The sequence below is a fragment of the Thamnophis elegans genome, chromosome 16 (genome assembly GCF_009769535.1).
Source record: "Thamnophis elegans isolate rThaEle1 chromosome 16, rThaEle1.pri, whole genome shotgun sequence".
NCBI lineage: Eukaryota > Metazoa > Chordata > Lepidosauria > Squamata > Colubridae > Thamnophis > Thamnophis elegans.
Genome location: NC_045556.1, coordinates 27,092,191 through 27,119,370, shown reverse-complemented (window position 1 = coordinate 27,119,370; position 27,180 = coordinate 27,092,191). Strand labels below are relative to the sequence as shown.

Genomic DNA, 27,180 nt, shown 5'->3' with positions numbered 1-27,180 from the left:
TCCTTCTACATTCTCATTTCCTTCCTTCCTTCCTTTCTCTCATTCTCATTTCCTTCCTTCCCCATTCTCAATTCCTTCCTTCATTCTCATTTCTTTCCTTCCTCATTCTCATTTTCTTCCTTCCTTCTTTCCTTCCTTCCTCTCATTCTCAATTCCTTCCTTCCTTCTTCCTTCTCGTTCCCTTCCTTCCTTCTTCCTTCTCATTTCTTTCTTTCCTTCCTTCTTCTCATTCTCATTTCCTTCCTTCCTCATTCTCATTCAACTTCCTTCCTTCCTTCTTTCTTTTTCTTTCCTTCCTCTCCTTCCTTTCATTTCTTTCCTCCCTCCCTCCCCCCTTCCTTCCCTCCTTCCTTCCCTCCTTCCTTCCTTCCCTCCATCCCTCCCTCCCTCCCTTTCCCCTTTCCTTCCCCTCCCTGAAGGCAGCTCCCACCAGTTCTTCAATGGGGAGGAACTTTATTGCGCTCTGTAACAAGCAGAACGAAGGGAAACAAGAAAAAGTTTCCAACCTTTCGTCACAACTCCAACCACACGGTGCTGGTCCATTTCCACGAAAGCTTCCAAGCCCCAAGGGAGGCAGGCAGGCCCGCTCTTCATCTGGAACAGCCGGGGAGAGAGCTTGGACCCCAAATTCACTCCGGAGCCCCCCTTTTTTCCCCTTCTTCCAGGACGGCGCTGTGAAGCGGTGTTCAACGGCTGCCAGAACAGGCCCTGCAAGAACGGGGGCAGCTGCGCCGTGGCCAGCAACACCAAACAGGGCTACATCTGCAAGTGTCCTCTGGTACGTGGTGTTTGGTCAGAAGGCAAGAGGGGGGAGGGGGTCTCAAGCAGGACACTGAAGTCCCCCCTTCTTCACATCCGGATGGCTCCTGGCCTGGAGCTTTGCCCCCGCCCCCTCCAGTCCGGGAGCTCCTTCCTTCCCTCCCTCCTGAGCGGCGTCTTCTTCCCCTCTCAGGGCTTGGATGGCGCCACGTGTGAAAACCACCTGCACAGCTGCGGGATGCTACGCTGCCTGAACGGTGGCACCTGCCTTCCCACCTCCAGGCAGCCCAGGTGCCTCTGCACACCGGGTTTCACTGGTCCCGAGTGCCAGTTCCCCTCGCACAGCCCATGCCACTCGGGCCCCTGCTACAATGAGGGCACCTGCCAATTCACCCCGGAGCCGCCCCACTACCGCTGCCTTTGCCCCGTCAACTTCAACGGCCTCAACTGCCACATCCTGGACTTCGAATTCCCGGGGGGCCCCGGCCAGGACATCACCCCTCCCCTGGTGGAGGAGAAGTGCGAAATCCCCGGCTGCCCCAGCCTGGCCGGCAACAAGATCTGTGACACCAAATGCAACAATCACGCCTGCGGTTGGGACGGCGGGGACTGTTCGCTCAACTTCAACGACCCCTGGAAGAATTGCACCCAGGCCCTGCAGTGCTGGAACTACTTCAACGACGGGAAATGTGACGTCCAGTGCAACAACAGCGGCTGCCTCTACGACGGCTTTGACTGCCAGAAGGTCGAGCTACAGTGCAAGTAAGTGGCCGGGCCACGGTGGCCAGCGCGGGGCGTCCCTCCCCTCTGTTCCGCTGGGCTCAGCTGGTTGAAAGGGGCTTTGCTTCCTTGTATAATTTAGAATAACAGAGTTGTTAGAATAACAGTGTTGGAGCATTCACAACTTCTGGAGACAAGTTCTTCCGCTGAGTAATTGTTCTTACGGTCAGGAAATAGAATAGAATAGAATCTGGAAGGGACCTAAGAGGTCTTCTAGTCCAGCCCCTGCCCAGGCAGGAAACCCTACACCACTTCAGACAAAGGGTTATCCAACATCTTCTTAAAACCCTCCAGCATTGGAGCATTCACAACTTCTGGAGGCAACTTGTGTGTTTTCTGTAACTTTTCTGTGTTTAACACTTTTATAGCGCTGTAAAGTATTGTAAAATACAAAATACAAAAAAGTAAATAGAAAAGCTGTGGTGGTGGGGGGAAGTGGGGGGGAAGAGAAGTGAGGAAAGAAAAGAAGACGAAGCATAGACTTCTGACTCTCTCTGTTGCAGTAAAATAAGGCATTAACATCAAATCACAACTTTTTGCTTCTTGGTATGACCCACCACAGTTTTTAAATCTCTTTTCACTCGAAAGTTTCAAGCTTTTTCGTTGTCCTGTGCCTCCACCCCCATTGTGTTCATTGCGAATTTTGAAACGCCCCCCCCCCCTTTCTTGGCCACCGATGATGAAACAGGGTGCAGATACAGTATAGGTGGTACCTTGCTCAATAGTAGTAACTGAGAGGGATCTTGGAATCCTAGTGGACAACCATTTTGTTGCCAAAATCAACACAGTTCTAGGCTGCATAAACAGAAGGATAGAATCAAGATCATGTGAAGTGTTGGTACCACATTATAATATCTTGGTAAGGCCACACTTGGAATACTGCAAGTGTTCCAAGTGTGGCCTTACACGATATAAAAAAGATATGGAAACTCTAGAAAGAGTGCAGAGAAGAGCAACAAAGAGGATTAGGGGACTGGCGGCTAAAACATGAAGAAGGGTTGCAGGAACTGGATATGTCTAGTTTAATAGAAAGAAGCACTAGGGGAGACATGATAGCAGTGTTCCAGTATCTCAGGGGTTGCCACAAAGACGAGAGAGTCAAACTATTCTCCAAAGCAGAACAGGGCAGAACAAGAAGCAATGGGTGGAAACTAATCAAGGAGAGAAGCAACTTAGAACTAAGGATGAATTTCCTGACAGTGAGAACAATTAACCAGTGGAACAACTTGCCTCCAGAAGTTGTGAATGCTCCAACACTGGAAGTTTTTAAGAAGATGTTGGATAACCATTTGTCTGAAACGGTATAGGGTTTCCTGCCTAGGCCAGGGGTTGGACTAGAAGACCTCCAAGGTTCCTTCCAACTGTTATTCTGCTCTGCTCTGCTCTGCTCTGCTCTGCTCTGCTCTGCTCTGCTCTATTCTGCATTCTACTCTTCCCTACTCTAATTCTCTTCTCTTCCACTTTCCTTCTCTTCTCCTCGGGTGTGACAGCAGACGGCCTGGGTGTGTCCAGATGACCTCTGACCTTGAAAGGGTCCCATGGGCCTCACTTGTTTCTCCCTCCATCTTGGCAGCCCTCTCTATGACCAGTACTGCAAGGACCACTTTTCCGATGGCAACTGTGACAAGGGCTGCAACAGTGCCGAGTGCGAGTGGGACGGCCTCGACTGCGCCAACCACGTGCCCGAGAGGCTGGCCGACGGGACGCTGGTGGTGGTGGTGCTCATCAACCCTGATACCCTGAGGAACAACTCACTGAACTTCCTGCGGGAGCTCAGCCGGGTCCTGCACACCAACGTGGTCTTCAAGAGGGACGCCAAGGGCGAGTCCATGATCTTCCCGTATTTTGGGAACCCGGAAGAACTGAAGAAGCACCGCATCAGGAGGGCGCTGGGCGGCTGGCCGGACGTGTCTGAAATGGTGCTCAGCGTGAAGGAAGCCGTCCACTCGAGGCTCAGCCGGAGGCCAAAGAGAGAGCTGGACCAGGTGGAAATCTACGGGTAAGCAGGAGTGAACTGAGGTGACTACGGCGTGTGTGTGTGTGTGTGTGTGTGTGTGTGTGTTTAGAGATCATTGAGACCCAGGCATAAAGTGTTGAGGGACTTTGCGTTGCGTAGCCCTGCCCATTTGGAAGAACAAAGCTAGCTGAGCCTGATCAGTTGGGGTGAATAGAAGTTGGGACCAGAGAGAGGAATATTCTAATATCCAAGGAAATTCTCAGTCATCCAGGTTTTTTTTTTAAAGAGGCAACTGGATTTCCTTGTGTTTTTTTCTTTTGAAGACGTTTCCCTTCTCATCCAAGAAGCTTCTTCAGTTCTCTCTGACTTCCCCACAGAGTGGAAGGATTCATACTCCTTGCAGAGAGCTTGTCATTGGCATCCTTTTAGAGGGTCATCGAAGCACTTGGAGGTTTCTCTACATGGCTACATGAATCTCTACAGACTTTTAGCTAAACAATTTGAGATGAACGTCCTTGGAATGGGGTGGGAGGAGGAATGAATTTCCAGAGGAGAAGATTGCAGACGACAGGAACCATTTGCACCACTCAGGTGACCCTCCTGAGGACACAGATAAGCCTCCAGGTGGCCTCAAGGACCCTCTCAAAGGATGCAAAGGACCAGCTGTCTGCAAGGAATATAAATCTTTCCCTACCATCCAGTCAGAGCTGGAGAAGCTTCTTGGAGGAGAAGGGAAACGTCTTCAAAGGAAAACCGGAAAGTCCAGTTGCCTCCTGAAAAAGCCCCTTTGGGAACCTCCTAGGAGAAAAGCCCAAGGGCCAGTGCTGAATACCTCTTACTCAGCACAGCCCATTTGATCCTCCACTTAAGCCCCAAATTTCCATTGCTAAGCGAGGATGTTAAGTGAGTTTTGCCCCATTTGATGTCCTTTTATGTCGCAGTTGTTAAGTGAATCACAGCAGTTGTTAAATTAGTAAGATGGTTGTTAAATGGATCTGATTCCCCTTTTGACTTTGCTTGTTAGAAAATGGCAAAAGGGATCCCGGGATCCCAGGACAATACAACCGTCATAAATATGAACCACGCTGGCTACCAAGGGCCTGCATTTTAATCATGCGACTTTAAACGGTCATTAAACGAACCGTCGTAAGTCCGGCAGAGCTGGGTCAGGCTGCCGTTGGATTCCTGTCAAGCCGCCCTGGCACCAAGTCCTTGCGCTGAAGGGCGGAGAGGGTCTCCTTCCAGCTGGAATCATCATCATCTCCATTTAACAGCCCCATAATCCCTTGCGGGACGGAGTCTGGGCAACAGAATGCAGCTAGAGCGTTTACTGGCCAGATGCCCTTCCCGTCGCCAATGTGGAGTTCTATTCAGCAGATATATTCTCAATGTGCCCAGGGAGAGAGAAATATCTGCCTCTACCTAGGATCGAACTCAGGAGCCTCCTGATTGTAAGGCAAGAGCTCCACCTCTGGGCAGATGCACCACTCCTCCTTCCCACTGGGATGGTCCTGCTTATGTCTGCGCGTTCTCCCTTCCCCCAACCTGCAGGTCCATCGTTCACCTGGAAATCGACAACCGCCAATGCATCCAAGCCTCCTCCCAGTGCTTCCAAAGCGCCAACGACGTGGCGGCATTCCTGGGCGCCTTGGCCTCCAGCGGCAACTTGGACATTCCCTACAAGATCGAAGCCGTGAAAAGTAAGAGGTTCTGACCCAAACACCACAAACCCCCTGAAGTCAACCGATTCCTTTCTTAGGAGCTCCAGCAAAAAGTTTTATCTCACAGGCTAATGGAAGATGAATAGATGATGTCTGCCACACCTATTCATCTCCACCCGCTGCCTTCGATCCCGCAGTAGATTTCCACTGCTCTCCTCTCCTCTGCCTTCTGTGCATCCATGTGTCAGCTGTTCCTCCTCTTCCTCATCAGCCACCTCCAGACCTGGGGGCTGTTGACTCTCTATCTGAGGGCTGACAGAGAGCCCAGGCTCCATCTCTCTCTCTCTCTCTCTCTCTCTCTCTCTCTCTCCCTCTCTCCCTCTCTCCCTCTCTCTCTCTCTCTCTCTCTCCCTCTCTCCCTCCCTCTCTCTCTCTCTCTCTCTCTCTCTCTCCCTCCCTCCCTCCCTCTCCCTCCCTCTCTCTCTCTCTCTCTCTCTCTCTCTCTGCCATCTCCATTCCCCCTGATGCTGACCCTGACCCTCCTCCTCCTCCTCTGATCCAGCTGCTGGAGGGGCCGGTGGCCAATAGGCCACAACCAAAGCAGACTCCTAGTGGGACTCGCCTGGAAAGCCACTGAGCGGGGGGGAGGGAAGGTTGTGACGCCAATCAGGAAAAGGCGAGAGGTACATTTGTAAGGGCACTAGGGAATATAAGGCAAAGATATTGATGATTTAAGGTGTGTACACTGTACCTGTGTGTGCGTGGGAGTGTCCCCTTTGCAAAGCAGTAAATAAAATTGCCATTGTTTTCTCTTGGGAATGTTGCCTGGTGATGGTTTATTGCCAAACTAGGCAACAAATCCCACACCAATTCTTTCCCCTCTCTAAACGTACAACCACAATGGGAAACCACAATTTCTTTCCTAAATTGTTGCGGTCACGAGCCAAGTTGTGTGCCTCATTATATAAGGTTGTCAAGTGAATCACCAACATCATTAAGCAAATCACCCGGTCATTAAGTGAATCAGGCTGTGATTAAGCAACTTCCCCACCGGATGCTTTTGGCCTGAAATTGGCAAAAAAGGAGGTAGAAATTGAGATCACGTGACCACAGAATGTTGCACCGGTCATAATATGAGCTGGTTACCAAGGGACCAAATTGTGATCACGTGACCTCAGGAATGTTGTGATCTGTTAATCTGTTAAAGCAGTGTAATTTGGGGTAATTTTCCCACCAGTTTCCCAATAACAAAACTTGTTTGGTTTCTAATCTTACAGGATGTGAGCAGGCCGATGTTCCGCAGCATTGCCATTGACATGCGGACTTCAACTCCCAGAATCCCCTAGCTGCCCATGCTAGCTGGGAAATTCTGGGAGTTGAAATCCACAGTTCTTCAAATTAGCAAGGTTGAAAAATAGTGGATTAAGTTAATAATGGATTTTATAGTTTGGGGCTAATTCCGCCAGATGCAGCTCAATATGTTTCTTGAGTCAAAAGACAGGCCCCAAATACACATATGTGCCCTGCATGCGTAATGTACGACATACAAGCCCATTCTAAACCATGCGCCCCCCTCCCCCCAAAGCTGTAAAATACTCAAAAATTGCAGGGAAGAGTCCCTCATATGCAATGAATTGAATGCCTTTTAACAAGAAAGTCCCGTTCCCTTGCTGTTTGTGGGAGGGGGGGGAGTCAAGTTTTGTCCCCCCTCTGGAATTTATTTCAAAATAATTATTATTAGGAAGGGAGGGAGGGAGGGAAGGGGGGGAAGCTGCCCCAGACCTTGTAATCGATCCGTGACATATGAAGAGCTGAAGTGAGCGCCTCTCAAATCCTCCTCAATCCTTTGGACTTAACCGCTCAATGTTGGATCCAATGATTTGAAATGAGCTAATCCTTTTTCTCCTAAAGGAATGAAAGCTATTTTTTCCTCCCCCCCCCCACCTCCTCCTCCTCCTCCCCCTCCTCCTAGGGAGCTGGATAGAGAGAGGGGGGGGGACGAGTGATGGGTCTGCTTGGACCTCAGTTCGCCCGTCCTCCTGCTGGGGTGCACCTTCCCGCCGTCTCATCCTGGTCCTCTTGGCTTTTTGCATCACAGGTGAAACGACAGATTCCCCCAGGAGCAACCAGTGGTATCCTATGTATGTGGTGGTACCTTCCCTCTTCCTGCTCTGCTGCATCGGCATCGGTGTTTTGGCAACTCGCAAGCGGCGCAGGGAACATGGGCAGCTCTGGTTCCCCGAAGGCTTCAAAGTGACCGAGTCCAGTAAGAAGAAGCGCCGGGAGCCACTGGGAGAGGATTCCGTGGGGCTGAAGTGAGTACTCCCCCCCCCTTCTTTCCCCTTGCAGGGATCTTGGGACAGAGGTTGGGATCTTGGGACCCGATCCTTTGACCAATCATTCGCTCTCTGTCTGGTTCCCGCAAATAGCATAGTCTCGATGGGGCTGAAGAGGGTTGATTTGTTTAGAGAACTTTTTTTTGAAAAGCACATGAAGTGAGCACGGCAGTGGTGGCTCATTAACCCCAATTTAGCGTATCGAAAGGAACACACCATGGCAGGATTTTTCATGTTTGCGGCATGCCAGCTTTGACTTCCATTTAGCAAAAGAGAACCCAGCTGGGACAGATCTTTCATTTATTCATTTAGAAATTTTACATTGCCGGCCACTCGCAGTCAAGGCAAGAACATTAAAAACACCATATCAAAGAAATAATAATAAAATAGTACGTTATTTACGTTACGTTTCCAAGCATTTTGCATTTTGGCTTCCTTTTTGGAACCCAGGGGAAATAGAGACCATCAATAGTTTTCTGCCCCCCTGTGGGACAAATAGTAGGAAATGCACCGGGGCCGCCTTCTTGGCCCTGGGTGGAGGGCATCCGTTGGAAGCGGTGTGTGGGTGTATCATTGATTTGTGCTTTGCTTTGACTTCATTTCCTCTCAGTGGGGGCCATGCGTAAATTTCAGGAGGTCTGTGAACAGGAGTGGGCTCAAAAATCTCAGCTTTATTTTTACTGGCTTCTAAGTAGACTTCAGTTTTTCATTCACAAATGATCGCAGGTGGCAAAGTAATTGGTTATATTTTATGGTTCTCTCAGGCTCTCCACATTAGCTTCTCTCTTTTTCAAGTGTCTACAGAAACACATATATTATTTGATATTTTTAACACCTGACCACCATTCGTAAGACGGCCTACGTGCATTTTATGTTATGTATTTTTAGTACATTCTCCTGAAAAAAATCGTCCAAAGATAGTACATTTTTTAAAAGCAAGGTTTTTTTTAAAGGAGAGAAAAAGGTTTTACAAGATCCCCAAAAGGGTCAATTTGTTGAAGGTGATGAATGAAACTTTTTTATTGTCCAGCTCATAACTCTGGAGGGAGCATTCAGCATTTACACAAATAGACCGATTTTGTGTAACAAACTGAGAATATACACAAGGGCATCGCCCAAACTGCTCCGTTTCTAGAACGTCTGACATTCTGGGTCTTCATTTTAATTCCTTGCTGTTTTTAAAAAAAAACTTAGTTTAACTTCCATAGAAAGTCTCCAAAACTACTGAATTTTAGGAAGTTGGGGGTCGAAATGCTAGAATAATGGGAATAGCAATAGCAGTTAGACTTATATACCACTTCATAGGGCTTTCAGCCCTCTCTAAGCGGTTTACAGAGTCAGCATATTGCCCCCAACAACAATCCGGGTCCTCATTTTACCCACCTCGGAAGGATGGAAGGCTGAGTCAACCCTGAGCCGGTGAGATTTGAACAGCCGAACTGCAGAACTGCAGTCAGCTGAAGTAGCCTGCAGTGCTGCATTTAACCACTGCGCCACCTCGTCTCTTTTTATTTAGTTTGTCTAGTCGTCTTTACTCCACTTTGTTTTGTGAAGAGCAATTGCAATTTGTCAGCCGACTGTTTCCCCCGGTGGATTTAATTCCTTGCCCATTTCTTCCCCCCCCCTGGCTGTTTCCCCCAACCCTTTGTCCTCCAGACCCCTGAAAAATGCTTCGAATGGGACTCTGATGGATGACAACCAGAACGAGTGGGGAGACGAAGAGACGCTCCACACCAAGAAATTCCGAGTAAGCTCCCCAGGGATGCTTGGCTTCTGGCCAGATTTTTTTTTCTTTCTATCTGCTTCTCATTCCGTCTGGATTTTGGGCACTTGGGATTTCTGTCAAAGAAGACGAGAATTTCATAGAAGCAGCGTGCGATTCGCCTGTAATATATATTACAGCTTAATGCAGTGACTAACGCTGTCCCTGCCTTACTAAAACCTGACCAAGGACGACACTGGAGCCCGATTAATTCTTGTGAATTCTTCACCGATGGCTTAAAGGATTAATTTTAATTTTAATTTAATTTTTAACATATATCTTCCTCCTTTTATTAAAAGAAATAGAACAAAAAAGTATACATATATAGTCATTGTACCCCACAGCTTTATGGATCGATTTCAAACATCCAGAAACCACTTCTTCAACCCTATGATTCTTCTTTTTCTTCCTCCTCCTCTGTCTCCTTCTTTCTCCAGTTTTCCCCTAGATGTCAGGCCACCCGATTACACAAAACCAACATCTAAGTAATCGGTTCGAATCTCCGCTCTCTAAAGGCGTAGCTCCCCACTGGCCTTCCTTTGAGAAGGAGCGTTTTGCAGGAAAGGGGAAGAGAGGCAGCTCTGGGGGGTGGATCTTCCCCTGACGTCTCCCTCCCTCTCTTCCCAGGTAGAGGAACAGGTCATGCTGCCCGATGACCAGACTGACCACCGGCAGTGGACGCAGCAGCACCTGGACGCGGCCGACTTGCGCATTTCCTCCATGGCCCCCACCCCTCCCCAGGGGGAGATCGATGCCGACTGCATGGACGTCAATGTTCGAGGGCCAGGTAGGGCTTTTGGCGCACGAGTGAATGACGGACGGCTGCAAGAGCCAGTCCAGTCCATAGGTCCATAGCCTGGATTCTGGAAAAGATCCCCCACCCACCAAGCTCTGGGTGGCCCCAGCCCTGCCTCTTGTTTTTCATTTGTTTTATTGCATTTCCTAGGTTTTTTTATAGCTTTATTGATGAGCCTATAGGTCTCTAGTGACGGCTGGCCTTTTTGTCCTTGCGTGCCCACATCCACCATGCAATGTGCCCAACCCCCCTCTGTGACCCCTCCCCACACATGCACGTGACACCCCCTCACCCCCATGCGCTGTCTTGGGCCTAGCAGGCATCCCTGAAGCCCCCTGAAACCAAACATGGGGAGCGAGGGGACACGCCGCACCTCCCTGTGCTCCCTTTCCGCCTCTCCATGCATATGCCTCCCCACATATGCGTGCACATCTTCCACACGCAGGGGAGAGACCTGGAAATCAGCCGGTGGGCGGGAGGTGTGCACCTATGCGCGGTGCAGCTGAGCTGGGTGAGGGCTGGCCTGCCTGCAGAGAAGGCTGTGGGTGCCTCCTGTGGCTACGGAGGCCATATCAAAGCACGAGGTTCAAACACCAATGGACTCCTATACAAACAGTTTAAAATAAGAGTAGGACAAAATACCATTGTTGTAGGATAAGATACAATACAAATTAATACATAAATATGTTAAATAGAATAAAGTGACATAAAGTTATATTTCGGTGTCACCCTTGCAATCTACCCCAATCTCTCCCACGTATGCAAATCTCAACCGAACCGTTTCGTTTTAAGGACTGTGCTGTGTTCCATGTTATTTTCAGGCTCACATAAATTATGTTGCGTTTCCTAAAGCACAATCTAAATGAAGATAAAGACAGCAGGGAAACGGGGAAGGAGGGAAAGAATAATGAAGGGGCAACGACCAACTTTTTTCAGCCCAGCAGAATAAAAATTTCAAAGCCTCAACGTTTTATTTTTACATACTTAGTGTATACTAGCCATTTCTGTAACAACAAATCTATCTAATCAGAACATCCTAAAGCCAAACTTTCAAAGTCCAGAAGGCGTCTCTAAGCAGGAAGAAAAATAGATGTATTTTTTTTTTATTATTGAAAGAGTTGATTTGCCCATATCCGTCTCTTCCATCCAGCCATCCTTCCATTTCGGGGACTAATATCTCTTTCCGTTTCTGCGCATAAAGAATTCTTCCTGCTGTCAGCCTCTAGAAAAAAAATACCACATTCTTTGTCCAGCAATCCAACCCTGCCTGTCTTTCAAAAGACCTCCAAAGACCTTGGAGAGGGTCAGGAGCCCCTTTTAATTATATCAACAGTCTTCCCAGTGTTGATGTTTTAATTGCTTTATTAATTGCTGATAACCCGTTGTTGCCTGGGTATTTATTTATAGGGGGGAAATGTCCGGACCAGTGGTGGGTTTCAAATTTTTTTAGAACCTCTTCTGTAGGTGTGGCCTGCTTTGTGGGAGTGGCTTGCCAACCATGTGACTGGGTGGGAGTGGCTTTCCAGCCATGTGTCTGGGTAGGAGTGGCTTGCCAGCCATATGACTCGGTGGGCGCGGCCAACTTGTAAAATGTGGTGAAACTCGCTTAGCAACTAAAATGTTGGCTCAGGAACTCTGGCATTGAAGTGTGCAAGTCTTAAAGCTGTCAAGTTAGAAAAAAAAACCCCAGGGGTGTTCAAACTTGATAGCTTTAAGACTTGTGGACCTCAACTCCCAGAATTCCTCCTCCAGTCATGTTGGCTCAGAAACTCTGGCATTTGAAGCACACAAGTCTTAAAGTGTCAAGTTACAAGACCCTTGCACCCTTAACCCTTTAGAAAAAAAACCCCAGAGGTGTTCAAACTTGACAGCTTTAAGACATGCGGAACTAGATGGGTGGAAATGCCAGCGTTCCAAATATCATCCAGAATTAAATCAGAGTTCAAGGCAGATCTTTCCTCAAGGTTCCCATTTAATAAGAGAGACATGTTGGCACATTTGTGCAAAACTCGAATCTGAAAGCTTCCTGGGATTCCCATCCAGTTGAAAGTTCATGATCTTGTCCCCACACCCACAAGTCCACCCCATGGTCCAATCTTCCACTGCCAGACTGGCATGTCCACCCATCTAGTTCCGGTCGGGTGCAGAGGTACGGAGACAAAGGGTGACTTTGGGCTTCTGGAAAGGAATGTTTTATTTTGACAACACATTCTACAATTCTACTCCTTACTATTCCCCCTCCCAATTACCCCACTAACGAAACAGCATAGTAAAGAGAGAGAGTGTGTGGCAGGCCCTAAAAGGAATATGACTGCAGGCTTGACAGCAGTAGCCATGAGTTGACCCCACTCGCCTCCTCCTGCACCTCAAAAATAATAAGACCTCCCCAGAAATAAGGCCCAGCACTTATTTCAGGGGTCAAAAGAAAATAAGCCCTTTCTTATTTTGGGGGAAACACGGTATGATGTCACCCATGTTGCTCACCATCTGTGGACTTCAACTCCCAGATTCCCCAGCCGGCTTGTCCCTCAGGCTGTTTGGTTGACGGCTCCCTCTTTCTGCCTTTTCAGATGGATTCACCCCTCTGATGATCGCCTCCTGCAGCGGCGGAGGGCTGGAGACGGGCAACAGTGAGGAAGAGGAGGACACCCCGGCCGTCATTTCGGATTTCATCTACCAGGGAGCCAACCTGCACAGCCAAACGGATCGCACGGGGGAGACGGCTCTTCACCTGGCCGCCCGTTATGCCCGCTCGGATGCGGCCAAGCGGCTGCTGGAAGCTAGCGCCGACGCCAACGTCCAGGACCATATGGGCAAGACGCCCCTCCACGCAGCTGTGTCTGCAGATGCTCAGGGCGTTTTTCAGGTGAGGATGGTGCAGAGTCTCAAACTGGCAGATGTTGTTCTGAGCTAGGCTTCCCCAGAAAGCAGGAGGCAGAGTCCTGGTCTCAATAAAACCCCTTTTATAAACGAATGTTAATTCCTCTCATTCCCATTCAGCCAAGGCCTGGCAAACAGTCTTTCAAAGGAGTATTTATGACCACAGACCTTATCTATCTTGGAAAGCTGCCATGTAAATATTTTCCAAACGAGGTGCCGTGAAAGGAGAGACTGGGCACAGAGTCTCTGAGATTCACGGACAGATCTTCACACTCCTGAAACACCTAAAGAACAAATTGTTTCCTGCAAAAGCCCACTCCTCTTATTCCCTATGGGAGGGGCCATTCACCGTCCACCTGTGACTTTACTCTCAAGTCGACCTTAATTTCTGACCTGTTCTCTTCTGGCAGCTCTGTGCATGCGCCCACTGGGAACAGGCTCCAGCTGTTCCTCTTCCTCACTCTTGCCTAGCTCCAAACTGCCAGACGGCCTGGGCCCCGTCTCTTCCTCTGACACAGAGCCCTCCTCTGAGCCTTCCCCAGACTCCAGGACTGGCCCATCTTCCTCCCCAACCTCCCCACTGTCTGGATCAGCCAGCAGCCCCACGGGGGGGGGGGGGGGGGGCACAACAGGGGTCTCTGCACAAAGGCTGGGTGGAGGGCAGTTTCCATCTCAGCCCTTTCGGCTTCCACTAACCGGGTGTTTCTTCCCTCCCCCATAACAGATCCTGATCCGAAACAGGGCCACCGACTTGGATGCGCGCATGAATGACGGGACCACGCCCCTGATTTTGGCCGCCCGCTTGGCGGTGGAAGGCATGCTGGAAGATCTCATCAGCTGCCATGCCGATGTGAACGCTGTGGATGACCTAGGTAGCTATGGGTCCCCGAGACTCCCCTGAGCGGCCTGCCGAAGGAGGCTGCGGAACGGCCTACTTACCGCCTCCCCTCTCCCTTTTTCCCCTCCAGGGAAGTCGGCCCTGCACTGGGCGGCCGCTGTGAACAATGTGGACGCTGCCCTGGCGCTGCTGAAGAACGGGGCCAACAAGGACATGCAGAACAACAAGGTGAGTGGGGGGCCCTGCGAGAGACCCCCGACTTAATGGAACTGCCCTGGCTCACTTCCTCTCTCTCCCCCCAACACCTCCCCGCAAAGGTTTTTGGGGGGAGGGAAAATGGCCATGGGTCTCCCAGATGGGAGGGAGGGAGGGGCATGAGCTGGACAGTGATGGGCCAATCCAAAGCGGTGAATGGACACCAGAAGCGTCTCGGGAAGACCCCTCCTTAAGTCCCAGGAGCATTGGGGGGGAGGGGCAGTGTAATGTATTTGTTGCCTTCCTTCTTTGCTTGCTCTTCCTTGGGGGGAGGGGCTGGCCTTAATTCATCAGGATCAATCAATCAGAATAGAAGTAGAAGGGACCTTGGAGGTCATCTAATCCAACCCGCTGCTCAAGCAGGAGAACCTATACCATTTCAGACAGATGGCTGTCCAGTCTCTTCTTAAAATCTCTCCAGTGATGGAGCTCCCACGATTTCTAATGGCAAGCTGTTCCACTGGTTAATTGTCCACACTGTTAGGAAGTTTCATCTTAATTCCAGTTGCTTCTCTCTTTTATTAGTTTCCAACCATTGTTTCTTACCCTGCCCTCTGGTGCTTTGGAGAATAATTTGACACCCTCATATTCCATTCCCATTCCATTTTCTCTTCTCTTCTCTTCCATTTCTATTCCTATTCTGTTCTATTCCATTTCATTCCATTAAATCTTCTCTTCCCTTTCCTTCCATTCTCTCTTCTCTTTCCTTCTCTTCCCTTCTCTTCCCTTCTCTTCCCTTCCCTTCCCTTTCGTTCCTGTTCTCCCCTATTCCCTATTATCAAATGTACACAAGCAATAGAAAGTCAGTTTGGTAGAGTGATTAAGGCACCAGAATAGAGACAGGAAGGTGGGGAGTTCTAGTCAGGAGGCCAGCTGGGTGACTGTGGCCCCTCGCTCCCTCAGAGCCTTAGAAAGAGCCCCGGGGGTCCCCTGTGGAGTAACCTCCCTCTGAAGGAAATCGCCCACTTGGCCTCACCCAGGGCAAGTCAACAGGGCGGCTAATGGATTCTGGGGAGGGGTCTGAAGTCCTGCTTTCCTGTGTTTTAGGACGAGACCCCCTTGTTCCTGGCGGCCAAAGAAGGCAGCTACGAAACGGCCAAAGTCCTGCTGGACAGCTACGCCAACCGGGACATCACGGATCACATGGACCGCCTGCCCCGGGACGTCGCCCAGGAGCGCATGCACCACGACATTGTCCGCCTCCTGGACGAGTACAACCTGGTGCGGAGCCCGCCCTTGCACAACGGGGGGCCTCTGGGGGGCCCCACCCTCTCCCCGCCACTCTGCTCGCCCAGCGGCTACCTGGGCAACCTGAAGCCCGGCCTGCAGGGCAAGAAGGCCCGGAAGCCCAGCGCCAAAGGGCTGAGCTGCAACGGGAAGGAGCCCAAGGGGCTAAAGGCCCCCCGGAAGAAGTCGCAGGAGGTCAAGGGCTGCTTGCTGGACGGCTCCGGCGTCCTCTCACCGGTCGACTCCCTGGAGTCCCCGCATGGCTACCTGTCGGACGTGGCCTCCCCTCCCCTGATGACCTCCCCCTTCCAGGCCTCCCCTTCCATGCCCCTCAGCCACCTGCCGGGCATGGCGGACTCCCACCTCAGCATCAGCCAACTCAACCTGGTCAGCAAGGCGGATCTGGGCCTGGGGGCCAGCCAGATGCAGCCCTACGAGCCGGGGCCCCCTCGCCTCTCCCACCTGCCCGCCTCCAGCGCCAGCGCCCTCCTGGGAAGAGCCTCCCTCAACTTCACCGTCAGCGGGAGCCAGTGTGAGTGGCTGAATCGCCTGCAGAACAGCCTGGTGCCCGGGCAGTACAATCCTCTGAGGAGCGCCCTTCCGCAGGGCACCCACCCGGCCAGCCAGGCCCTGCCCCACGGGCTGCTGGCGCCCCTGCACAGCGGCCTCTCCGGCGCCCCTCTGGCTCCCATGATGACCTACCAGGCGGTCCCTGGGGGCCTTCTTCCCACCCACTCCCAGCCACACTTGCTGCAACCCCAGCAGCAGCAGCAGCAGCCGCCCCCACTGCAAGGCCACGGCGGGGCCACGAACACTGCCCCCCAAGTGGGGGCCAGCTTCCTCGGGAACGAGCTGAGCCAGGCGGAGCTGCAGCAGCAGCAAATGAATATCCACTCCATCCTGCCACAGGACACCCAGGTGCTGGCGACTTCCCTGCCCCCCGGCCTGTCCCAGGCCCTGACCACCCCCCAGTTCCTGACTCCGCCTTCCCAGCACAGCTACCCCTCCCCCATGGACCACACACCCAGCCACCCGCTCCAGGGGCCCGACCACCCCTTCCTCACACCCTCGCCGGAGTCTCCGGACCAGTGGTCAAGCTCCTCCCCCCATTCCAACGTCTCGGATTGGTCGGAAGGGATCTCGAGCCCACCCACCAGCGTGCAGCCCCAGGTGGGGCGCATCCCGGAAGCTTTCAAGTAAAGGGGAGACAAACAGAGCCCCTTGGCTGAACTGGAGAAATCCCCCTTTTTCTTCCTTTTTTTTAAAAAAAATATATTTTTGCATACATTGTAAGTTGGAAACGTCACTGCATTCTTCCTCTTTTTTTAGTATTTATTTATGTACTTTTTTCTTTTATGTGAAAACACTGCCGTTTTTTTATTTATATGTTCTGTTAAGAATTTCATGGGCTGCATTTACTATTCCAAGAAATAGAAAAAAAATCTATTAACAGGGACTTTTTTTAATTGACATTTTTTTAAAAGAACAACAAACGTTTGTATCGTGCTTTTTTTCTTTTTTCTTTGCCTAGAGAAAGATTCTTCTGTAAAGCTATAAGCAAAAATCCGTAAAACGACCCGTATTTATTGATCAGGATATATGTTTTCCTGTTCATTTTTAAAAACAGAATAAAAAGGGAGAGGGGCAATTTTGTTTCTTAAAAAAATGTACCTATATGAGGAAAAATAATTTAAATATAAGATGATGGTTTATTTTTAAAGAGTGCTTTAAAATATCCACTGGGGGTTGATAATATATAGATGTATAGGCATATTGGCTTTCTACATCTGGGCGCTTCTAAATGTCTTAGGTTCCCTCCCAAAATCCCTAGCCACCGTGGCAGGCGGGGATTCAGGGAAAGAGCATCCGATACCCCCTTGCGCAGGCCAAGGATGTGGGAGAGATGGAAATAGGGCTGTGTTTCTCAGCCTTGGCAACTTTTATTGAGGTCTGTCAACCAATTCAAGCTGAATCCCACCCATTTTCAAGCACGCTGGCTGGGGTGGAAGTCCAAGGCGGAGAAACACGGATAATATAGAGCGTGAATCTTTGTATTAAAGTTTCAGTATTACATACTTTTATCCACCTTTTTTTGCATGAAAACTGAACGTTTTATTTATTTTAAATCTGCCTATGATCAAAAACCAGGATGGGAGGTTTTAAGCTACAAGGGGATTCCAGAGGCTTCTCCCCTCTTGCCCACCCCATAGAGGGCCCCTATGGTTCTTGCCACATTGAAAGGAAAGGGGGGAAAAATCTGCCCCTGGAACGAGGGTAGAATAAGAAAACTGTGCCCTGCCTTTTTTAACACGGCAAAGCAAAGAAGAAAAGATGTTGAGATAACCATGAAGAAAGTTTGAAGCTCCGTTGGGACTCCCGCGTGGGAGCAAGACTGGTTGGCCATGTGTCACCTGGAACCCATCGAGAGAAGGAGGTGACTTTCCATAAGAAGGGAAGATTGGGAATCTCTTTCCTGGCCGTTCCAGTACTTTGCCTTCTGTCGGGCAATGGCTGGTGGTTGACCCAGAGGTTAGGAAGTCCCCAGGTTGGGAAAACTAACGGGGGGCTGGGGGTGGGAATGAGACTTTCCATGGGTTGAAAGTCTCCAGAGGTTCTCGGTCATCCTGGCCATGGCTGTCCCAAGGTGCTTCCCTCCCTCACCCCCCCCCAAAAGCAACTGGACTTTGTTTTTCCTTGAAGACGTTTCACTTGTCATCCAAGAAGCTTCTTCAGTTCTGCTTCCTTAGTAGGAATGGGTGGGTTGGCCCTGAGGAAGCTTCTCAGGTGAGAAGCAAAACGTCTTCAAGGAAAAACAGAGTATGGTGGCCTTAAAAAAAAAAAAAGCATCTTTGGGTTTCCCCCCTTCTAGAGGCAGGCACTCTAGAGAGAAAATGAAGCCCCCATCAACTGGGTCAATATCTTGAAGCTGTAGCCCGTGTGGATTTAAGATGGTCTCAGATCTGTGTTGTATCCCTCAATAGTCCGGGGGGGGGGGGGGGGGCTGGAGAAGACTTCAAATTTGGGGTTTCCAGAAGGGCAGGCGGCAGAGGGAGGGGGCTTGTCCTTAGCAGGCTGGCAGCTGGAAGGAGCCTCTGTTGAAACCCCTAGGAGGTGGCTTAGCAAAACCTTAACCACGGCTTGACCACCGTGGATCAGCTTCCTATCCAATTTCAGAAAGCTAACATCCCTGCATTCAACTGGCAGGAATCCTGCTAATTCCCACAACAGAATTGCCATCAGAAAGCAAGTTTTTGCCCTTCGGCCTCCTCCTGTTTAGGATTGGCGCCTCTTGTTTTTGCGATGGTTGTATCATTTTCTTTTTAGAGAACGGGGAGCTAGCGGGGTGGACAGGTGGAGCAGCTGAATTTGTATACAAATATATATATATATATACAGTATGCGCCTATGGCAAAGCTAATGTTTTGTAAATATGGAGTCTTTTTTTGTTGTTGTTTTTTTACATAAAACGATATGGCTGGATTTTGTTTAAAAAATCTACGAAAGAAAGAAAGCATTGCACTGGTGGGGGGTGGTTGAAAAATATTGCTCAAGGGGGGAATGAAACAGGCTTAGCCGGCGAGGTTGGAAACCTGGGCTTGTGTCCTTTGGAGTAAATGCTACACGAAAGCCTCGGATTTAGTTGTTAGTCGATTAACCATTCAAAACTCACAGTAAGTGTGAGACTCACAGCCTCACACTTGCTGAAAATCACAGAGGTTTGGTGAGCAAAATTTAGGCACTTTGCAACCAGCACATGTGGATGGATGGTTGCAATGTCCTGGGGTGGGGGCACGAAGTCACTATTTGCAGCCTTCCCAGGTGGGCTTCCAACACATCAGTGGGGGAAAGATGGATTCGCTTAATGACGGTGGCAAAAAAAAAGCAGTAAAATTGGATATAACTCAATGAGCCCATCGCTTTAGGAATGGAAGCTATTCCAGTCCCAATTGAAGTAGTAAGTTGAGAATTGCCTTCAAAGGAACATCCTCTGAGATGCCCAGGTAGGACTGGCCTATAACTGCATTGGCATCTTTGGGCAAGTTCATGAACTGTAATCCTGGGGAAGATGCTCTTCACACTGCAGATGTTGAACTCACTGGCGCCTTCTTTTGGGGAATCTGATCATCTCCCAAGCTTCCCTTTTTTTCTCCGGAGACCCCTGGAGAACCTCCTCACCCTTGGGATACAGGAAAGTGCTGGCACGTCTCTACGATGAGTGGCTTTTAACACCCGCCTCTTGGTGTCAAATCTTTTTACATTTTATAAATTAGACTGTAGTTTATGTCAGAGATGTGGGAGATTAAAAACAAACCTGTAATTAAAAAAGAAACCCATGCAAAAGTGTAGTTTGCAAAAATGATGCCTTTTATTTTATTTTGTTACATGATTTGCAATAAACAATGTCAGTAGGCATTCAGAAGTGTTGGTCGTGGTCTTGCTTTTCATCCAGGTCAGATAGCTTAATTCATGGAAGGAAATGCGTGGAGTCTTTTCCAACACTGGGGGGGGGGGGGCCTCGTGAAATCCTTCAAAGCATCCATCGGCTTTTAATGACCCCGTAATCCCTTGCATTGGGGTGGAGTCTGGGTAACTGAATGGGGAGTGTTTACTGTCCGGATGCCCTTCCTGTCACCAATGCGGCGTTATATTCAGCAGATAATTCCCATCCTGCTCAGAGAGAGAAACATCTGCCTCTACCTAAGATTTGAACTCACAGCCTCTTGATTGTAATGCAACAGCTCCACCTGTAGGCCACCACACCACTGAAATCTTTAAAAAGCATTTTACGTTCTTATTTCAGTAAGACAAACAATTATTCCTCTCTGTTGATTGTGAGAGCTCATTAAGGCAATATCTTTAATCAGGTGAACCAAAGTTCTACCAAGGAACTACTATGCCCTTTCTAGTTTCCAGAAAACTTAACAATGGAGGTTTGTTGGGGGAAGAAAGAAATAGTTAGGAAAATGCAACTGATCTTAAAATCATCCCACCAGCTTACCTGCAAAATGGAGTGGTGACATCAGCACTTCAGGCATGCAAACTGGAATTTACTCTGGTCCAAATGCATCAGACTGTAATATCTTCCTGGGGGAAAAAATCACAAGTAAATGTAATCCTTTTTTGGAAAAATCCCCAGCTATTAAAAACCAGTGGTTTTCCTCCAAGGGACAATTGGATCTTTTGACCCTGGGAAACGAAAGGGAAATCAATTCACATGTTTACATTAAAAATCAATTCCCGGTACTTTTACAGATACAGTCATGTCATTTTTTTTATTACAGCAATACAAAATAGTGGGCCATAACCACCTTCATTAATTTTTCAGTCCAGCCTAATATTCTGAAAGTTACAAAGCCATAGGTTAAAAAATATTAAGATTTGATTTGACCCTAAATGTCAGTCAAGGCCAAATTCAATAAGGTGACCAATGGTGGGTTTCACATTTTGTTACTACCAGTTCATGGGCACACGCGTGCCTTCCGCACATGTGCCCGGTGTTGGATACATGTGCTTTGCTCACATGCGCATCTTCCACACATGCACCCAGCCTCAAAAACATGCCTAAATAGGATGGCATAGAGCTGGGGTGGGTGGGCGATTTCCCACCCACGATTTCCACTATCGGTTGAATATCACCTCTGAAGGTGACCAAGGAGGCGGAAAAATCAGACCCATGAACTGTTGCAAACTTGCGTACATGGAGTCTAAAGTAAGAAACTTCAAAGCAAAAATGAAATGAAACACATGTTTTCCTAAACCAGGGGTTTCCATCTAGCCTCATCAAGAAGTGAAGACTTTGGCAGATTTTCAATTGCCCTTTTAAAACAACATGGACAGTCGTCCGTCCATCCCACCCCCACCATATGCCATCAATCTGCTGATTTTAATTCTAATTGGAATCTGAACCTCTGAATTCTCACAGTGCTGTCTAGTTAGTATACACATGTAGTATTATTTCATCATCATTTTAGCTCTTGTCTATCCACTGCAGGATGAAGGCCTCTCCCGCACATTTCCAACCAATGTGGTCCTGGGCTTTTGCCAATTGGGCCTGCCATACTTGCTGATTTCGTCAATCCATCTTCTTTTAGGTCTCTTTTTATCAAGTGGGATCTATTCACCACCTCGGTCCACTTGCCATCAGTTCTTCTTGCTATGTGACCAGCCCATTTCCATTTTCATTATTTTACTCTCTTGATGATCTAGCTGACTTTTGTTTGTTCTGTATAGGCTGTCCTTTCTATCTTGTCTTGTGATGCTGAGCATGGATTTTCCCATGGCTCTTTGCGACACTCTTAGCTTTTGTATCAATTGCAAGGTTAGTGTCCAGGTTTCACTATGTTAGAATAGGTATTATCATTTATCCTTATTATCTTCTATACCCACCCACCCCCCTTACTGGTATTATAATTATCATTATTCTGTTGCTTTGCATGTACGCTTAGAACTTCTGCACCTGAGACAAATTTCTTGTATGTCTAATCAGACTTGGCCAAATAAAGAATTCAATTCAATTCATCTAATTCAATCAAATTTCAATTCAATTCTAATTCCAATTCCAAATCAATTCAATTCAATTCACATGGCATCCAGTTTTGGTCACCACACTATAAAAAAGATGTTGAGATTCTAGAAAAAGTGCAGAGAAGAGCAACCAGGATGATGAGGGGACTGGAGGCTAAAACATACAATGAACGGTTGCAGGAACTGGGCCTGGCTGGTCTAGGGAAGAGAAGGACCAGGGGAGGCATAAGAGCAGTCTTCCAGTATTTGAGGGGTTGCCCCAGAGAGGAGGGGCTCAAGCTATTCTCTAAAGCCTCTGAAGGCCAGAAAAGGAATAATGGATGGAAACTGAACAAGGAGAGATTCAACCTGCAGGGAGGTGGAACCGATTAAGTGGTTCCACCCCAGGTACCTGATGAACCCACTGGGATTTCAAAAGGAGCTTGGGGAGATACCTGACTCTCTTGCCCACAATCCGACAGAGTCCTTGGTCGCCGCCTGGAATACAGCAGCTAGACCGTATTGCGCCTTTGCGGCCTCTCTGCAGCAGCGGATCCAGGAGGGCTCCTTGGTTCACCGAGGAACTCCGGGAGATGAAGCGTCAAAAGAGATGCCTAGAGCGACGCTGGAGGGCTAGCAACTCCGAATCCGACCGAACACTACTAAGAGCCTTTATTAGGACTTATTTAGTGGCGATACGGGCGGCAAAATGTGCACATTTTTCCGTTCTTATTGCATCCACAGAATCTTGCCCAGCCGCCCTGTTTAGGATAGCCCGCTCCCTCCTGAAAGGGGAGGACACGGGGGATGCCTTACAGGGACGGGCTGAGGAGTTTGCTCAGTTTCTGTCGGACAACATCGCTCAGATTCGGACAGACTTTGACTCCACTTGGACAGAACCAGTGGAGATGCCGGGGGAGGGTCTTGCTCAGATTTCCTGGAATGAGTTCCAGTTTGTCACCTCTGATGAAGTAGACAAGGCCATGGGAGCAATGAGTGCCTCTACCTGTTTACTGGATCCGTGTCCCTCCTGGCTGGTTTCGACCAGCAGGGAGTTAACACAAGGCTGGCTCCAGAGAATTACGAACGCTTCTTTGCGGGAGGGATCTTTTCCACAACCTCTGAAGGAGGCGGTGGTAAGACCCCTCCTCAAGAAGCCTTCTCTGGATCCATCTATTCTTAAAAACTATCGTCCAGTCTCCAGCCTCCCTTTTTTAGGGAAGGTTGTCGAGAAGGTGGTGGCCCTCCAACTCCGACGGAACTTGGAAGAAGCAGATTATCTAGACCCTTTTCAGTCTGGTTTCAGGCCTGGTTACAGCACCGAAACCGCTTTGGTCGCACTGACCAATGATCTCTGGTGGGCCAGGGATAGAGGACACTCCTCTATCATAGTGCTCCTTGACCTCTCAGCGGCCTTCGATACCATCGACCATGGTATCCTTCTGCGACGGCTGGAAGAGGTGGGAGTGGGAGGCACCGTTTTACGGTGGTTCTTCTCTTACCTCTCCGACAGTCGGTGTTGGTTGGAGGGCAGAGGTCGACTCCTAGGCCCCTTAATTATGGGGTGCCGCAGGGGTCGGTCTTGTCCCCCCTCCTATTTAATATCTACATGAAGCCACTGGGTGAGATCATTCGCTGGCACGGGATCAAATACCACCAGTATGCGGACGATACACAGTTGTATTTGTCCGCCCCGTGCCAACTCAGCCTAGCGGTGGAAATGATGTGCCACTGCCTGAAAGCTGTTAGGGTCTGGATGGGAGTGAACAAACTTGCACTCAATCCTGACAAGACCGAGTGGCTGTGGATGTTGCCCCCTAAGGACAGCCCAGCTAGTCCGTCCCTAAGCCTGGGAGGAGAAAATTTGCTCCCCTAAGAGAGGGTCTGCAACTTGGGGGTCCTCCTGGATCCACAGCTGACGTTGGAACATCACCTGTCAGCTGTGACCAATGGGGCCTTTGCCCAGGTTCGCCTGGTGCACCAGTTGCGGCCCTATTTGGACTGGGAGGCGCTGCAAATAGTCGCTCACGCCCTCGTCACCTCAAGACTGGATTACTGTAATGCGCTCTACATGGGGCTGCCCCGAAAAGTGTTCGGAGACTACAATTAGTCCAGAATGCAGCCGCACGAGCACTACACCTATCCTCCGCGAGCTGCACTGGCTTCCTATTGGTCTCCGAGCACGATTCAAGGTGCTGATTATCACCTTTAAAGCCCTACATGGCCTAGGACCTGGATATCTACGAGACCGTCTTCTGCCGCACTCCTCCCTAAGACTGATAAGATCGCACAGGGTGGGCCTTCTTCAGATACCATCAGCTGGACAATGCTGGCTGGCGACGCCTCGGAGTAGGGCCTTCTCTGTTGCCGCTCCGGCCCTATGGAATGAGCTACCCCCAGAGATCCGGACCCTACCCACACTCATGGCCTTCCGAAAAGCTATCAAAACCTGGCTATTCCGGCTATTGACCTCTGGATTGAGACCCAGCCCCGCTTAGATTGGGTGCATGTTGTGTCTTTTTAAATCTGTTGTGTTTTATTTGTTTTTAATCTTTCTTAATATTTTTGTTTCTGTAAGCCACCCGGAGTCCCCCGGGATTGGGCGGCCTATAAATTTAATAAACAGTAACAGTAACCTGGAAATAAGGAGGAATTTTCTGACAGTGAGAACAATCAACCCATGGAACAGAAATTGTGGGAACTTCATCACTGGAAGCTGCTTGGGTGAGGGGGTTGGACTAGATGACCTCCAAAGTCCCTTCCAACCCTGTTAATCTGTAAAAATAAATTCTTTTCTGACCATTTGAGATGTCAGGTCAAGTCGTTCTTACGTATATCTTCTTCTGAATTAAAGTAAAAGTACAAATAATACATCAAACTGTAGCACTGTTTGCTACGGACATTATCATCACTGGAGGTTTTCAAAAAGAGACTGGAGATCCCTTTTTCTGGAATGGTACAGGCAGTCCTCGACTTACAACTGAGCCCCAAATTTCTGTTGTTAAGTGACACATTTAAGTGAACTTTGCCCCATTTTACAACTTTTCTTGCCACAGTTAATTTAGTAACACGGTTAAGTGAATCCGGCTTCCCCATTGATTTTGCTCTTCAGAGGTTCACAAAGGGGATCCGCGTGATCCTGGGATGCTCCAACCGTCATAAACACGAGTCAGTTGCCAAGGGTCTGAATTTTGATCCCATGACCACAGGGAGGCTACAATGGTTAGAAGTATGAAAAAAGCCACATTTCTCAGGGCCCTTGTAACTTTGAATGGTAGTAAATGAATTCCAGGAGATGCTTTTTTCAGGAGGCAACTGGACTTTCTTGTTTTTTCTTTAAAGATGTTTTGATTCTCATCCAAGAAGCTTCTTCAGCTCTGACTGGATGGTGGGGAATGGAAGGATTTATACCCCTTGCAGACAGCTGATAATTTGCATCCTTTTAGAGGATGCACTTGGAGGTTTGTCTGTGTCCTGAGTGGTGCTCCTGGTTCCTGTACTCTGCAATTTTTCCTCTGAAAATCCATTCCTACTCCCACCCATTCAAGGGTGTACATCCCAAATTGCATAGCTAAAAGTCTATAGAGATTCTCCATCATCCAGGACATAGTTGTTCCAAAGGTGCTTTTTTTTCCCAGGAGGCAACTGGATTTTCTTTTTTTTTATTTGAAGACATTTCGCTTCTCACACAACAAGTGTCTTCAGCTCTGACAGGAGAATGGAGAATGGAAGGATGCCAGTGACCATCTGTCTGCAAGGAATATAAATCCTTCCATTCCCCACCATCCAGTCAGAGCTGAAGAAGCTTCTGGATGAAAAGCGAAACGTCTTCGAAAGAAAAGAAAAAAAAGAAAGTCCAGCTGCCTCTTGAAAAAGCACCTTTGAGACAACCATGATCTGGATGACTGAGAATCAGGACAATAAACAAACTGTTGTAAGTCTGTTTGTTTAGTGTCTAGAGTCTCCGCTAGTGTATTTAGGGGAGACCCTAAGTCCTCGACTTACGACAGTATTTAGGGTCTCCCCCTTGCACTAGAAGATCCTCCAAGCTCCTTCCAAATATTTCTGCTCTTCTGTCACCAGGCAAGCATTCAGCATCCTATTTTGTCTCTTTCTTAAGGTGACCAGACATCCCGCTTTTGGCGGAACAGTCACAATATTTCACAATTTGTCCGGCGTCCTGCGGCGTTTTAAAAAAGTCCCAATTTTATTTTAGATATTTAATCAAGAAACACCCCCCCCCCCCCGGCAATGGTGTCCCTCTTTACCAGTGTTAAAATCTGGTCACCTTACTCTTTCTGCCTCCATTTGCTAGAGCAGAAGTCTCCAGAGTTGGCCACTTTAAGACTTGTGGACTTTTATTAGCAGAATGGTATGAATTAGTAGAATGAAATGAAATACTGTAAACAACGTAATAGTATGTTTTATTTACGATGTGTTTGAGTTATATCAATACTTCTAAAAATGTGTAAAGTATGTTAAATGTTGATCATATAAAAATTGAACTTGAAGATGTACATTGCTAACAAAAAATAGGTGGAAAAGAAATGATTTATTTCCAAAGAGAAGGGAAAAAATGACATTGTTTATATATGTTAAAAATTAGAAATTGGAAAATAGAAAAAAGTATACGGCTAAAATTGGAAATAATGGAAATATAATGTAGAATGAATTTTATGTTTGTGGAAATGTTAAAGGGGGAATCTGGACAACACTCTGTTCACAAAAGAATTTTTTATTATGTAACAAAAATAAAATAAAAAAATATTTTTAAAGAAGAGACTTGTGGACTTCAACTCCCAGAATTCCCCAGAAGTCCACAAGCCTTAAAGTGGCAGACCCCTGTGCTAGAGCGACAGGCTGCAATCGCCTGGGAACGAAAATGCTCCAGGGTTGTTTTTTTTTTTTTTTTTTTCCGACAGCAGGAAAACGTGGACACATAGGGACACTTCCGGTTACCCTTTGAAAGCCGCTCAGATAGGCTAGTTAAAAAGGAACCTCTCTAGCCCCAAAAACTCTTTGGCTACGGATATTCGGTTGGATCTGGAAGCAGCTATTGAGGTATTTAAATAAAAAAATGGTTTGACATGTCTCCATAGCGATAGGAAATATAAAGAAAATAGAAACACTATCTACAGTCGGGATCAGAAACTTGCAAGTCCACTCTTATACTCTTCCAAGGGAGGCGACCCTCAGAAAAGAACGCACACAGGACGTGTAGTAAAGCAAACTCACAATAACTTTTTCAATGGAATGTTGCTGTCATGTTACGTCTGGGGCCGATCTCACGGTCGACCACGAGCGAGCGACTCTTCTTTTTCTCGTAGCTCTAGGCGCGCCCCCTGTCGCGTAGGGGGCAGGACTGGGCGGGCGCCCGCGCGGTGACGTCACGCGCAGGGGGCGAACGTGACACGTCAGCGCTGCC

The 27,180-nt window shown here is 48.5% G+C and overlaps 1 protein-coding gene across 1 annotated transcript in view; it reads left to right on the top strand.

Annotated features, from left to right (window-relative positions):
* The window catches only part of NOTCH1 (notch receptor 1), a 115,774-nt gene extending 96,103 nt beyond the window's left edge, over window positions 1–19,671 (top strand). The window contains exons 24-34 of the mRNA XM_032232766.1: window positions 666–778; window positions 953–1,521; window positions 3,113–3,538; window positions 5,048–5,196; window positions 7,256–7,472; window positions 9,150–9,240; window positions 9,883–10,042; window positions 12,622–12,917; window positions 13,656–13,803; window positions 13,900–13,997; window positions 15,072–19,671. Coding sequence (XP_032088657.1) covers window positions 666–778; window positions 953–1,521; window positions 3,113–3,538; window positions 5,048–5,196; window positions 7,256–7,472; window positions 9,150–9,240; window positions 9,883–10,042; window positions 12,622–12,917; window positions 13,656–13,803; window positions 13,900–13,997; window positions 15,072–16,451 — 3,647 coding nt within the window. The 3' untranslated portion in view covers window positions 16,452–19,671. The remainder of the gene's footprint in view (window positions 1–665; window positions 779–952; window positions 1,522–3,112; window positions 3,539–5,047; window positions 5,197–7,255; window positions 7,473–9,149; window positions 9,241–9,882; window positions 10,043–12,621; window positions 12,918–13,655; window positions 13,804–13,899; window positions 13,998–15,071) is intronic.
* Window positions 19,672–27,180: the final 7,509 nt, after the last annotated feature.